Genomic DNA, 15,264 nt, shown 5'->3' on the forward strand with positions numbered 1-15,264 from the left:
ATCTATCCTACAGATACACATTAACAAACTATTATTCATTTTAACTGTATTTTTACTAAGTATTATTTATTGTTGGTTATCCATCTTGTTTTCACTGATTTATTACTATTGTACTCTTATATAACTTTTGAGTGAAAAAACACTCACATTCTTTGGTGTGGCGACAACCGTTTCGTGCTGGTATTGCACATTCTCAAGCCACACAGAAACTAAAGTATCTAGTATTAAAATATATTAAGAATACAACAGTAATAAGTATAATTATTTAATAATATGCCAATTTTGGGTGATAAACAGGAAGACCAAATCAAGTTTTTCGCACAAAACAAAACTTTAATTACAAAAGTACACTATAATAATGCAACACAATAAAAACAGAATCATTACTTCGAGATTCCAATAAATACATATTTAATAAAAATATGATATCACAGATCTTAAAATAATATTTGGTGGAGTTGAAACAATGAATAACTGATTTCCATTCTATTTTGAACAAGGAAGTATAGATAGAGAATACAATAGAAAGAGAAATGATAAATTGAGGGAAAACAAGGAATATTGTCATTTAGCATGATAAGGAATTCAGTTTGTTTGGAATTTGAATCATGCTGGAAATATGAATGTTATCATTATTTGCTTGTTCTTCTTCTTCTTCTTCCACGTATTGCACAATACAAGCTCCAGGGAAAAAAAAGATGATTACTGTCGACTATTGTCAATTATTACTGTTGGAAGAAGGACTCTAGAGAGGCTGTCTGTGACAGTACAAGGCTACTGAGCATGGGATCGCCAACCCCTACGCCGAACATATCTAACATTCTCTAAATAAAATAAGCTATAAATTAGTTTGTTTGTGAGTAAAGATATTAATCCATATAATCTATAAAAATGAGGAATACGACAATGTTTGATTCAAGAATTACAATAATAAATGATGAATTTCAATCTGCAGTCTTCGGATAATGGATTTCATAAAAGTATAGAGTGAACCATCAGGAATATTTAAAACGTATTAAGAAACCTGAGAAATAATGGAGAAGCGCTAGAACGATCTGACAAATGTGAGACCATCTAGTACACGTTTAGCTGTCTGAAAAATATTACAATAATCCAGAGAATATTATAGTTATTTGAGAAATGTGTGAACTAGTAGATACGAAAAATATTGCAAATAGGCCTACTTACTCGTGAATTTTTCAATGCCATAATGCTCTAATCCACTTACTATGATTTGGAATGATAAAGTACAAAGTATTAACCTTCCGGCAGTCGCGCTGTTGTAAAAAGTACAACAGTGTCAGTTTTTTTGCTGCACAAAACTATTGAATGGGGTGGTGTCAGTGGATGAGTCACCTATGCATTCCAAAACTTTTTCCCCATCACTCCACTGAGTTGCAGTATCAACCGAGCAATGGTTCAGTATTTAGGTGCCATTTAGTCGCCACAGTGCATATGATAGGGAAAGAGACTGCCAACGAACCAATAACACAGAATTGATGGCTTTGCTTGGTGTACCTTTTATTGGGCTACGAAAAGGTAACCATGCAGATGTTCATAGGCGTAAAATAATCCAATAAGATGGAAATATTAATTATACAATTAAATGTTTTGACAGTAAACAGAGTATATAACACATAAAAAATAGGATGTTGTAAAAATTACAACACGCGACTGCTTGTGATTGAGTAGAGCGCGACTACCGGAAAGTTAAATTCTTAATATGGTTACAAAAATGGTACGGTAGAACAATAGCTTATAAACTGATTACATAAATCATTAAATTTCCAAAGCTTCTACGCATGATTGAATATTATTAGAAAATAAGATTTATAAATAGATGCTTAGATATCAGTTTAAAAACTTGACTTATAAATAATTAACACTACAATATCAGACAAATTTTTGTTAAGAATATTAATATCAGTTCGAAAAAATTACTATTATGTAATCCTCCAACATGTCTAATATCTTCATTCTCTCTTCTGTTCTTATAAAGCACATTAAAGTGGTAACGTTCAACTTTCCAAGTTCTATATCCCTACATGAAAATACTCTGCAGAACAAGGAATCTTGAGATACATTTTCTATGATAATTTCAAAATATATGTAACCTATGATATTTCCAAGTATTTACATAAAGTGTGTTGATTAGATACAAGGAATATAATTTACACGAAATATTGAATTTAATTTCAAATTTCAAGATTAGTGGGTCTTATCTCCATAGAAGAAGCCATAGCTCTTTCCTATTGAAAAGCAACAAATGGTTAGTTGTTTTTGATTAAGTTATTGTACATGGAGAGGCATGCAACATGTTGAACGGAAAAGGTATTCAACATGTTGAACATCAAAGGAAACTAAACGGCACATCAACAGCTCCTCTTGTAGCAAGTAAAAATAATTTGCAGTAAATCTTGAACCTCGTATTTTTTATCTAATCATGGCTATCTATAGTGTAACTGGAGAGAACTGTTACTATAGATGGCTATGATCTAATTCAAGATAACAATAATTTCCTAGATTACTATGTACTATGTAAATCTGTACCACTATTCTGAATCTTGAAATTGCATCGTTTAATAATCGGCCTCACGGTCACTTTCAAGAATCAAGAATCAAGATTGAGGTTCATACAAACTTTCAACATAACTAATAATTATTGAAATTTTGGAGACGTTTACATTATCCATTTCTTGCTACACGTGAGATAATTATTTATTGTTCAATTCTAAACCCTACCTACGCAATTGAATACTATTCATTCAATACAATTATATTATGTACACTTTTCTAAACTAGACGTGAATAAAATAGAATAATTACAAGCAAGAACGGTAGGAATTTATTGAAGTCTTCTGCAGATGGTGAGATGATAAAATAGATGCTGAATTTAGAGAATATTATCCCAATAACTCAATGATGTGGATAGTTGACATTGTGGATTTATTTTGTATTTTCCTAATGTTATCTTCGTTTCATAGTTCACTGGTCTCTTTCCACGGCTCTGAAACATGATAAAACAAAATTATTATAATTTTATTATTGAAATTAGTTATTCCGAAGAAGACAAAACTTGGGATGGAAATTTCAATGGAATATGAGAACAAGTTCCAACTAAACTGGGTCTAAAAATGTAGCCTATAAGCATGAAATAAAGTTGTTGACAAAGATAAGTTTAAATTAATACAGAGTGGCCCTAGAGCTACCCAACATAAAGCTTGAGTTCCATAACCATGAGTAGTGACTTTAAAGGTAGAGCCACTCAGTATATTTGTGGGTCAAGTGGGGGGGGGGGCTCTTATTGCCCCAACTTCGCCCACATTACTTTTATTGTTGTAAAGTGTAAATAAAATTCATCTATTTATCTATATTTCTTTAATTCCTATACAACGATCGGTTGTTTACCGACTCCGTGACGGCACGACACTGGAAGTTCTCCGATTGACTGATTCTTAATAATGTCAACCTGATTAGCCAATCAAAGAGCTTCCTGCCTTGCCGTGCTGTCCCGAAAACGGCTATCTTTAGTGAGGTCCACGTTATAATGACAGTATTTGATCAACTTTAGTTTTGCTATCTTTGTCTATCATTCGACAAAGCCGGTGATACTATCCTTTTCTTGGTCCACAACGATGACAATTATGTTTTTGACAGTGTAGAAATATAATTAATTAATGCAGAGAATCGGCATCGCTATTCTTCTATCTTTATCCACTGCCATTATAACGTGGACCTCACTATAGGTTGACGTATTCAGAATTGATTCTTTATCACAAATGACAATGTATTGCCAGGTTTTGCAAGCCCATCGCATACTAACACTACATAATAATGGAAACAAATGAAAATTTAATCAGAACAGATAAAATATATGTGATGAGTAGATAACTTCTAGAAACAAAGAGTAAACTATTTGTTAAATAATACAGTATAGAAATAAGAATACTAGGTAAATAAAATGAATTAACTTTTCTAAACAGTTACACATACGCTCAACGAATTCCCAAATTCCCAATTCAAAAGAAAAAAATTATTATAGAGAAAAACAAAACTAATCATTGCCCTCCAAAAGTAATTTGAAAAGTCTCCTCTTGAAAACACTAAGTGAAACAGAAAAAACTACACGTTCAGGAATAGCATTCCAAAGTCTTGCAGCAGTCACCACAAACGAAGAATTGAATCTTGCAGTCCGATGGATTGGAATCAGCAAGGTATACAAATGATATCTCGTGTTGCGATATGGATTGACCGACAAGACGGATGAAATCATCTGCCAGATAAGTAGGACCCTCCCTCATGACCAGAATTTTTACACTTGACAGAGAAGAAAATACTGTCTACCTGAAAATACTGTCTGAGAATCAGCCAATCGGAGAGCTTTCTGCCCTGTCATGTCGTTGAGGAATCAGTAAGTGTGTAAATGGTTATAATAAAATTCTGGAATTCTTGTGTGTACCACATTCTTAACAAAAAAGTATAATACTAAATGTATGAGACCATTAGGCCTATACGTTAATAGTTTTATGTATAATAATAGTTTGTTACCTTGATACGCTTGGTTGACTGTCTCCTTCAGTGATATCTTCATTTGCCGAGTTGATATCCTCGATTATAGGCGTCATTGCATCGTCAATCTTATGGATAGCTTCATCCTCATTCGGGTAAGGAATGCTCACACGCTTCCGTAGCACTATGTTCTGCTTCTTCTTTCCAGAAAACGAGCATGCCATGATATACAACACAACTGGCAATACTGATATTATACTTGTTGCTAGAAGGAACAAAAGTTCAGGCTTTTGTCTGTCCAAACAACATTTGATCGTAACACTCCATTCATACCTGGTACTATTCATGAGATCAGTTATGTCCATGCAGAAAGGTGTGCTGTCTTTTAATTCGTTGTACTTTGAATTGAGATCTAGGTAGAATTGTTTACATTCTGAGCACACAGGAGGATCGTTATGATACAAGGATGTTGTATTTTGATGTTGGTCGATGCACTCTTGTGTCAAATTGTACAAACGTAGAATTTCCTTGGTTCGCGAATTTAGTTCCTTTGGTTTGTTATCACTTCCCATATCATAGCACAGATCACACTCAGCTCTGTCCCAAAGATTTTTGATATAGCTAAAACCACCTTCCACAACTTGAAGTCTGTCCAAATTCAACAGTTTCTCTTTGCAGAGCTCACCAGCTTCATCTTCAAGTTTTAAAATGTCATCATGGACTCCCACAGTGAGTAAATAGGGATCTTTACATTGTTGACACAAAGTAATAGGCCTAGCATGACTAATGGCACAAAATGTGAAGTTAGCTGAGGTGTGAGCAAATGATTCTAACAGATATTGGCAACCGTCTTTATCATCATTTATGTTCCCAACAACTACAAAATCCGAATCATTGTTGTGTTTTGTCGTTAGACGAGTACAATTTGCAAACACCAAACAAAATACCCAACACAAATTGAAACTAATTAACACTTGTGGTGTAACCATGTTTTCCTGTTTGAATTTCACCTTATGAAGCTTAATAACAAAATCCGGTTCTATGTAAAAAATTAAAAGATAAAACGTCGATGCGGTTCATTTCGTTCTTATTTGGCACAGCACAATCAATTATTTATCGAATTTTTAGGTCAAAATATTTAAAGTAGAGCAGAGAACAAATAACTCTTCTTTCTACTATAGAAAACTGACTGAGAAAAACAAAGAGCAGACAGCAGATTCATGATTCACGAACATGATTGTGTGTGTCAGCTGATAGTGGAAACGATGGTAGGAGTGAGTTCTCAAAACAATGATATTTTTTTTATAGAATCAGATTGTATGATAATTTATAAATTTAATATTTTTCCCAATATTGATCACATAATTTGTGAAGCAACAAACTTTGAAAAATATAATAAAATATGTTAGTGCATGAAGGATCAAAGAGGCAGAACAGGATGCTTTAATTTAAGCAGAGTATCCACAGGCATTTTCAGATGAAGCATGCGACCATGTGCGTGGTGTGTGCGTTCACAAAGTAGAAGGAATTTCTTCTCTGTGGTGCCACAGAGGAAAGAAACACTACTTGTATGCTTATTCCGTGGTGGTGCGTTCCATACGTATCAATACGCTGTGTGCCGAGGCATGTTGGTGGCCCAAATCCATGTCGATATTTTGTGTCGTACCTTATACCTTCTTCTTCATCCATTACCCAGACTTGTAAGATCTATGGCATCATGTCATAAATAAAATAGAATAACAAATAAACACTAATTGATAAAGATGGCAGTGATCACTTTCCGATCGAAAAATATTTATCATATGAGGCCTTGCTCTCAAACATAATGGCACTTTAGCCTAATAACATTTGAGAAAGGTCATCATTCACATATTCCTGGACATCGTAATAACCCCTGGCTCTCATGAAACCGGTCACAACTCTCTCAAACACGCTGAGGTCCAACTGGTTCACCCCTGCAGGCAGCCTGTTGAAGTAGTGTAATGCTGAACTCCTATAGCATACCCGTGATCTCTGGAGGCGCACCCTGGGGACGTCAAACAGCTCTTGATGCCTAGTGTTGTGGTGATGCACATCAGTCTGAGTCAACAAATTTTGTTGATTCTTCTTGATGTACATGTTGCAGAGAAGGAGGAAGTGGCTGATTACGGATAGAATACCTTGACATGTGCAAATATGCTCCCTTCTGGACATGCCCTGGCGGCATGTCTGTGCTATGAAAATAACCATTATTATCATTATCACCCAACCTAGCAAAAATGGGCTTTTAATGGGCAAGATGTTCTCTTCCAGTGATGATCCTGGTGGCCCATTTTAGCAGCTTCAATAATAATAATAATAATTTCTCTGGTTGAGGGTACCACACGACCAGAGGAGTTTATTCAATAATAATAATAATAATAATAATAATAATAATAATAATAATAATAATAAACTTTCTGTCCATAAAGTGACCATGCAGGGCATGCTCACAAGAGACAAGTCAGGAGAAAACAAAAGCCAAAAAAAAAACCAGCAGCGGACATTACAGCGCCAAAACAATCAAAAATATCTACTCACCAGTGCACTGTCACATTCAAAGAATTCGTTAAGTGAGTAGAAAGGATTCTCCTGCAGGAAGTGCTTCAACCTTCGCTTTAGGGCAGCCACAGGTAGACTCCTCACTGAAATGGGCAGCTTATTTATAATCTTTCCCGGCAGGTAGACCACACTGGATTGCGTCCTCCCCAACCTGCAGTATGGGAGATCCAGCCTTAATCTGTTACGAGTGCTGTACTCATGGGAGTCTCCCCTGACAGGCTGGACCTCCAGGTCACCAAATGCATTCACAGCAGATCTGAAAATATACAGGCCATAAACAGTTAGAAGACCCTCTTGTATAAACAGTGGGCGGCAATGGGCAAGGTTCAAAATAACCTTAACCTTAACCATAAGAACACAGTTCAAAATATAGACATGTTTACAAAAATCATTTAAGCTACAATTATTCACAAAATATCAATACAATTGATTGATTATTTGCTGATCTAAGAAAATGTGGCCCCCACTATATATGAATATGGGTCGTGGATAAGTATTTCCACAACCTTGGCTGAGTGACCCCACATGAGTAGACCATAGGAGATATGGCAGTGGAAAAGTGCATGATACACCATGACCAGATATGCCTCCATTACATGTCCCCTCAGTTTGAGAAGAAGGAGACAGATTCGGGACAGTCTCTTGGTCACTTGCTGGCTGTGGCTGGCCCAGCTGAGCTTCGAATCAAGCCATAAAGCCCAGCAGCTTCACAGGTTCCTGATCATGAGGCAGACTTTGTGGCAAACTGCAGATGATGTTTTATGTCTTGCTTCCATTTAGCTGGGAATGATTTACCATGAACCATGAGGTTGAAAACCGCAGATGCTCTGCCAACCTCTCCAGCACCTGCTGAAGGTCAATGCCAGATGACAGCAATGTTGTACCATTTGCAAACAGGAGAGTTGCATCATTGTTTCACCAACAGTCATGCTCAAAGGTGTCTCGGATGAGGCTGTCTTCTACATTCTGGGCAAAAATTGCTGCTTTTTGACTGGGGCGAAACAAAATGTGAACACAACAGTCGCCATAACCAAATAATGTTCATTTCTGTACTGTAGAAGTAATTGTAACAACATTGATAAGTACAATAATTATGATCGAATGGCTAATGTGATTAGTTATTATTTATTTGATTATTTGATATGTTTGTATAATGATTGTTATCAAGAGTCATGAATAGTGAATTGCTCTCTTATCATGGGTACATATACAGTATGGACAGATTTTATTCATTTGTCCATAATAATTATGCATTATACATTTTTCATTCTTGTAATGTAATGTTCAGCAAAAATAGTGTTGGTTCAATTCTATTTTTATTTTGTTTTTCTTCAATATTCTCATGTCCCTCTCCAGTTACATTACTTTTTTTTGTTCAATATTATCTCCTCCTCTCTAATATATAAGTACTACCTTTTCTAGTATTTCTCTCTCCGTCTCAGCTATTATTATTTCGTCAAGTAGTGACTGTTTGCTATGTGTGTGTGTGTGTGTGTGTGTGTGTGTGTGTGTGTGTGTGTGTGTCTCCTGCTATTATGTAATGTCCACATCCACATTATAATGGCAGCATTTATGTTCAACATAGGCACTATCATTCAACAAAGCATAGTGCTATACTTTTCTGTCTCCATTACATTGTCAGATTATTTGTTGAAAATGTAGAAACCAACACTTTATTCAATCTTGATCATGAAAATTCTTCATTCAATCTTCGAAACATATGTTTTCTTGATAAAAAAAATTGCATGGTTGCCTGTAAAGTCGGTATATGGGCGAAAGTTTTACGTGACAACAACTTTGAGTGGTAAAATAATTTTAATGTGAATATTCATTCGTATAGTAGGAAGAAGGATGAAATAATAACTCACAATGAGAGTGAGTGAAAGCCACGCGTCCCTTCCACTCGGGCATGGTTAGCCCGCGCCCACCTAAGAGCGAGAGAGACAACCATGATTGACTTGACATTTTGAAGTAGTGGCGCAGTCGCAGGAGATTGCTTGCGGCGCCTGCGCAGGTTGACTGCTCCGTTTCACTCTCTCTCCAGGTGAATGCTTCGGGTCGCTGCTGGTTGCTCGCCACTGCTCCTATTCGTGCTCTTTCCAGACGACCGTGAACCGAAATGAACGCTCTCACTCGCTCTCATTGTGAGCACATAACGTGGGAACGTAACGCAGTTTCTTGAAGTGTCTCCTGGCAAACCAATTTATAAGACATTGTCACGTCAATAAAATAATATAATAATTGACTATTTTCAACAATAATGAACAGTTAATATTACATATAAGGTAAACCGGTATCAACCACTTCTATAAAGAGCATTAGCAAGGCAGAGAATCGGCAACTCTGTTCTCCTATTTTTTTAATGAATGAATACATTCATTTGCCAAATAACAAAAACCAAAATACAAAAAATATTATTCTCCTCTTATATTTTAAAGTGAACCAACCTCGCTATAAGCAAAAAGCTCCCTGTGACAGACGCATATTGCCTCGCTAAGGCACGCGCTTGAGCCTTGCCTCGCACGAATCTGTGCGTCTGTCGGTACTGAGCTTTTGTTTCCTATGGACTATGGACGCCACAAATGTGAAATCAAACTTTGTTTTTTACCGGAGAGATAATGTTTACTTAATAAATTAAGTAAAATTATCCATAATTTGGTTTCAAATTTAACTGAAGACTACGACAAGGTTTCATTAAAATAAAAGTGTGTCATAATGGATCTCCCGAAACCGCCACAGGGTGAGTATATTGAAAATATTGACTGTCAACTCAAAGCATATAATTTTTTTCTATTTCAACATTTAAACTAGATTTTGTTGGAATACTAAAAAATATTAATGATTATTGTAATTTTAATTCAATTATTTTACTTATTATATCCTGTATACAACTCAGTCCACGGATATTATTTCAAATCGGCATTACAGTTTTTAGGTTAAGTTTTGATTGATTTTCCTTTATTTTTTATAATATTCACAAATTATGAATTAAGCTTTCTCATATTCATTCTATAATACAGAGTATTTATAAGTGATAATCCTTGATATCCTCAAATAATATTACTAGGTTAAAGAAACTCAATAGCCTAATATGTTTATTTTAATTTGTACTATTATTGTCAAAATTGTTAAAATTTTAATCACAATTTAAGTCTGTTTTGCATTTAGAGATTCAGTTTATTGTTTCATAAAATTTTACCAATTTTATTTAATTCAAGTTCAATTTATACAGTTCAAATAAATTTTGTGTTTATTTTCCTTTTTAGATGTCGAGTTACGAAATATCATTGATAAGCTAGCACAATTCGTTGCTCGAAATGGACCAGAATTCGAGCAAATGACCAAAAATAAGCAGAAAGGCAATCCTAAGTTCGGTTTTCTGTTTGGAGGGGAACACTTTAACTACTATCAGTACAAAGTTACTACTGAACAAGCAAGTAAGTCACTCAAAATATTTTCTAGATAATAATTGCTTAGTCGAAAAACTGTCTGATATTCTTTATAGATTACGAGTTTAAATACAAAATACAATAAGTTTTTCATGAGCAGATCATTCACTATTTCTGATTTCTTGTCCAACAATGTTGGACCGGTAGAAAGACAACTAGTTGGATCTTTCATCTCTCCCGCTCCGACTGGTTGTCCACGAGTTGGTCCAAAGTCCCCATTCACATTCTAAGTCCAACTCGACTCTGACTACGCGGCTGACCTTGGCATGTAGGATGTCTTGGGTCTTCAGTTCACCCAACTCGTATGGCTAGACATCCAACATCAACAACCCCTTTGACAGTCCCACGTTGAATCCAACTTTGAATGTTGGACCTACAATTTGAAAAAAATTGGATAGTAGTGGGCCCGCTTTAGCCTTGAGTTATCTAATATTTTCGTTCAAAAATCTTATGTGCTATTATGATTTGGTTTTACTGATGCTTTGATGAAAACTTATAAAAATTGTATTCATAAAATAGAATTATAGTACCCTTTAAAATTGATAAAATAATAAAACAATAATAGCCTACAAATTGTATTAAAATTGATTTAAAAATTGATTCATTCAATTATTAAATTAGTACAAAACCTACTTTTAACTATCATACAAATAAATAAAATTAACTACACTTGTGAGAAGCATTCTCCAAATTGTCTATATGAAGATGTATATTTGTTGTAGGCTACACTGTAAACAAAGTAGTGTAAGTTACTAAAATTGTAAGAATAGCAAAAGATGAACATTTTTTGCTTCTATTTATTTACTTTTTCCTCAGAAAAACGGTGAAAAATACAAAAAGGTCAAGATGTAAAAGTACAAAAGTTTTAAATACCATGTACATTTGAGTACAGGTCATTTCCAATTCCGCGTTCCCTCAACAGCTAGTGGAAGCTAGTATTGTCTCTGTGTACAGACTGCTTTATGAACTAAAAAGAAGGATAATAATAAAAATTGATCAGCATAATATAAAAATTATACTGGAGGTTTAAGCTGGATCTCAGATGGGATAAGTGGGAGAGGGGGCTCTTACTGCCTCAACTTCGCCCACATAATTTTTAATGTTGTCAAGTGCAAAATAAGAATCCTATCTATTTAGGAAAAATCGAGTGTACATATTTTACTAAAAATGCGTTTTTTCGATTATTTAAAAAGTAGCCTACAATGCCGAGGAAAAAATGGTAACATTTTGAAGTAGTTATGAACTAACAATAAAAAATAGTACAAATTAATCAGCATAGTATAAATTTAATTAAACAAAAATACTAAGAAATTGTCAAAAACCACAGATTTATTGATACTTAGAAAGACCGGTTTTGGTTGTTACATCATTGTCAATCTCTGATAAACTAAAAAAAAAAATGATTGAGATCCAAGCTATATAAAATTGGGAGTGAATTTCTCTAAGAATGCGTTGTATTTGATTATTTGCAAAGTAGCCTATGATTACGAGGACAAGATGGTAACATCTTGATGTAGTTATGAACTAACCATACAAAATAGCACAAACTTATCAACAAAGTATAAAATGCGATGATTGAGGTATAAGCTAGACAAAATTCAAAGTGCATTTTTTCTAAAAATGCGTTCTGTTCATGCCGCTCTGAAGTTCTCAAGAAGCAGAAGCAGAGTTCAAGCACAGTGGCAGTCTCGGCCGTTTCTCAGCCGAGCTTGAGCTCGCTCGTAATGGCGGCTGCTGCTTCTAGCTCAACCAGTCAGGCCTTGCAGCAGGCGGTCACCAACTTTCCAGGTAAGATTCGCCACTGAAAATGCTGGAAAATGTAGCTTCGTTTCTGGCTTTTTGATGATGGGAAGGTCCCACTTAATTTTGGGAACATTCCAGGCAAAATTCTCAACTGAAAATACTGGAAAAATGTAGCTTCGTTTGGCTTTTTGTTGGTGGGAAGGTCCCACTTAATTTCGGGAACATTCTAGGCAAAATTCGCAACTGAAAATACTGGAAAAATGTAGCTCCGTATGGCCTTTAGTTGGCGGGAAGGTCCCACTTAATTTTGGGCAAAATTCTCAACTGAAAATGCTGGAAAAATGTAGCTTTGTATGGCTTTTTGTTGGCGGGAAGGTCCCTCGTAATGTAGGGAACATTCCAGGCAAAATTCCCAACTGAAAATTCTGGAAAAAAGTAAATTTTTGTTGGTGGGAAGGTCCCACTTAATTTTGGGGACATTCCAGGCAAAATTCCCAACTGAAAATGCCGGAAAAACGTAGCTCCGTATGGCTTTTTGTTAGAGGGGAGTTCCTTACGGGAAGGTCCCACCTTGGAAGACGTTTTGTAGATTGGTGAACTTTGCCGCGGGGGGAGGGGGCATTGGAGATACCATTGCTTTTTAGTATTCGCACTGCGTGTGTCAATGATATTACCATAGAGAAAATATAGGATAAGATATATCCCATTGCATATTTATTTAGCGTATGGCTTCCAAGACAGTATTAATTTCCATATTCACTTCTTCAGGATGATCATAATTATTCCTTGTCTCAAAGGTATAAAAATGAACATAAAAAGCAAACATAAATGGTAACAATTAATTCAAATACATATATCCGGTCCATTCAGATAGGCTATTGAATCTGAGTGTGATATTTTTGTTTTCTCATTCTGTTTTCAACCGTCAAAATTTAAAATTCTTAGTTTTCGTTGTTTTTTAGTAAGAATGGACTAAATTTTAGAAAAGTGAAACCATAACCCTATTTCGGACTTTTAAAATGTTGCTGTATCTAAATTTGGGAGAGAAATAGTACAAGGAATATCCTTAGTTTTTCTCTCTCAATCAGTGCTACTTAGTAAAAATTATGAATAAATAAATAAATAAATCTGGAGTTGCCATCAAGAAATCTTCTTCTGTTCCTCCTCTAAAGACAGTATAGTATAGGTTGTTCATGTTCCAAATTTCAATCCAATTTTTTGATAACACAAGATGATTAACTTACTGTCGACTAATGCACACTGTTTTGGCCGGGTTAGAGCGAGAGAACGGCACAGTATGGGAGACCACCAGCCTCACATAGCTTCACAAAAAATAACTACTATAGTGTGGTCCACCTTATAATGGCAGTGGATGAAGATAGAAGAATAGCGATGACGATTTTCTGCATTAATTAATTATATTTCTACACTATCAAAAACATAATTGTCATCGTTGTGGACCTAGAAAAGGATATTACCACCGGCTTTGTCAAATGATAGACAAGGATAGCAAAACTAAAGTTGATCAAATACTGTCATTATAACGTGGACCTCACTATAGGACTGTCGGCTTGAGTTATCAGTGAAATTTGAAACACAAACAATCTATACCATGGGATATCTTATGCTATCTCTTCTCTATGGTCCCATTTAGTGTTGGAAGAATTTTTGTTAATATTGGTGAGTTATGACATGCGCACTGGAGCTTCCATTGCTTCCTAGTAGCTGTCGCACTGCGTGTTCCAATGTTATTACTGTTGTGAGATTCATTTAAATCTGTCAGAATTCCTTGTGAATGACATCAATTCTTCCCTTCATGTTTATTATTGTTTGTTTATTTATTTATTTGTGGACAGAATCACAAATCATATAAATATGATTAGGAAGGAACAACAGTTGTCCAAATTTATTCCATTCCCAAATTTTGATAAATTAATAAAATGTCCAAAAAATAGGTTTATGACGTTGTTAAGTGGTAGAGTGGGAATTTCAGCCCGAACTCTGCCATGTCATCAAATAATGAAGTTTTTCTATTAAATCAGTGTTGACAGTTTGAATTTAATCGCAATATAATGTGAACCCACTGTGATAGGCGATGCTTTCTTTGTTCGAACTTGCCGCCTCCTCAGTTCTTATGTTATCTTATCTAGCACTCGAGTCCTTGGATCTAGCATTTGCTTAAACATTTTTCGGAAATTTGTAGCTAATGCCTAGTCATATCTACCTAGAACTAGCTCTTGATTATTCAACTGAATCAATTGCTAGTAGTAATAACTGGCAACTAGTGGCTAGCAAATAGATTCTAGGTTTTAATCGATTGTCCCATTGTGATAGTGTTCGGGCCGAGACACACGAGGCGTTTTTCAAACGAGTTGGCATGACAGGACAGGAAGCTTGGGTTTGTGTTGAGTGAGAGCTTCCTGTCCAGCCAATCGGCTTCCAGTCCTGTCGTGACATGCCGACTCGTCTGGAAAAAAAAACGCTTCGTGTATCTCGGCCCTAAATGTTCTAGTAAAGAGCAAAGAGCGCCAGCAGGTTAGCCGAGGCGACTCGACGCATTGCACCCTTCAGTTTGCGAGCGACCTGGTCGTGGGTTCGAATCCCGCCTGTTGGCATGGATGTTCGATCACCTTAACAAATCACCTATGCACTTTCCATCACCCACCCACAAGCTTAAAGCTCACGTAGGCACCATCCGCAATGAAAAAGTGTTGAAAAGTTATAGAACGATAAATTATGTCACGGAAATTGGAGCTGCCACTTGCCACTGCAAGCGTTAATACTTTACTGTATTCAAAAATCGTCTGATTGTTACTTTGGAAAAATTCTATGTCTGGTAAAATATGGAAAGAGGAAAACTTTGCAAGAAATTTTGGATTTATTAATTATTTATTTGATGGCTAATAGTGAGTCTTGGTTCTCAACTCTTCGTGAGCTTTGATTGTTTGCAGCACACAAACAAAAATCAGCTTGTTGTATTTCT

General features: G+C 35.5%; 2 protein-coding genes across 2 annotated transcripts in view; one reads left to right on the forward strand and one right to left on the reverse strand.

Moving 5' to 3' along the window:
• Positions 1-307: 307 nt before the first annotated feature.
• On the reverse strand, positions 308-5,754 carry LOC111064396 (osteopetrosis-associated transmembrane protein 1). Its single transcript, XM_022352119.2, has 2 exons — positions 4,549-5,754; positions 308-3,007 (listed from the first exon to the last, which is right to left on the reverse strand). Exons 1-2 carry the CDS (start codon positions 5,496-5,498, stop codon positions 2,986-2,988), a joined length of 972 nt encoding a protein of 323 aa, XP_022207811.2. The 5' UTR covers positions 5,499-5,754; the 3' UTR covers positions 308-2,985.
• A 3,908-nt stretch (positions 5,755-9,662) lies between these two features.
• LOC111054989 (calcium homeostasis endoplasmic reticulum protein) overlaps positions 9,663-15,264 on the forward strand; it is a 48,653-nt gene continuing 43,051 nt past the window's right edge. Inside the window, exons 1-3 of the mRNA XM_039440361.1 lie at positions 9,663-9,829; positions 10,356-10,526; positions 12,186-12,326. Coding sequence (XP_039296295.1) covers positions 9,805-9,829; positions 10,356-10,526; positions 12,186-12,326 — 337 coding nt within the window. The 5' untranslated portion in view covers positions 9,663-9,804. The remainder of the gene's footprint in view (positions 9,830-10,355; positions 10,527-12,185; positions 12,327-15,264) is intronic.

The sequence above is a fragment of the Nilaparvata lugens genome, chromosome 13, assembly GCF_014356525.2.
Source record: "Nilaparvata lugens isolate BPH chromosome 13, ASM1435652v1, whole genome shotgun sequence".
Taxonomy (NCBI): domain Eukaryota; kingdom Metazoa; phylum Arthropoda; class Insecta; order Hemiptera; family Delphacidae; genus Nilaparvata; species Nilaparvata lugens.

What these genes read in the sequence shown, in the direction of transcription:
- LOC111064396 (XM_022352119.2), bottom strand. Translation starts at nt 5,498, where the DNA reads ATGGTTACACCACAAGTGTTAATTAGTTTCAATTTGTGTTGGGTATTT. An exon ending in AGTCAACCAAGCGTATCAAG is followed by an intron (nt 3,008 to 4,548) that starts GTAACAAACTAT and finishes ATCATGTTTCAG; the next exon opens with AGCCGTGGAAAGAGACCAGT.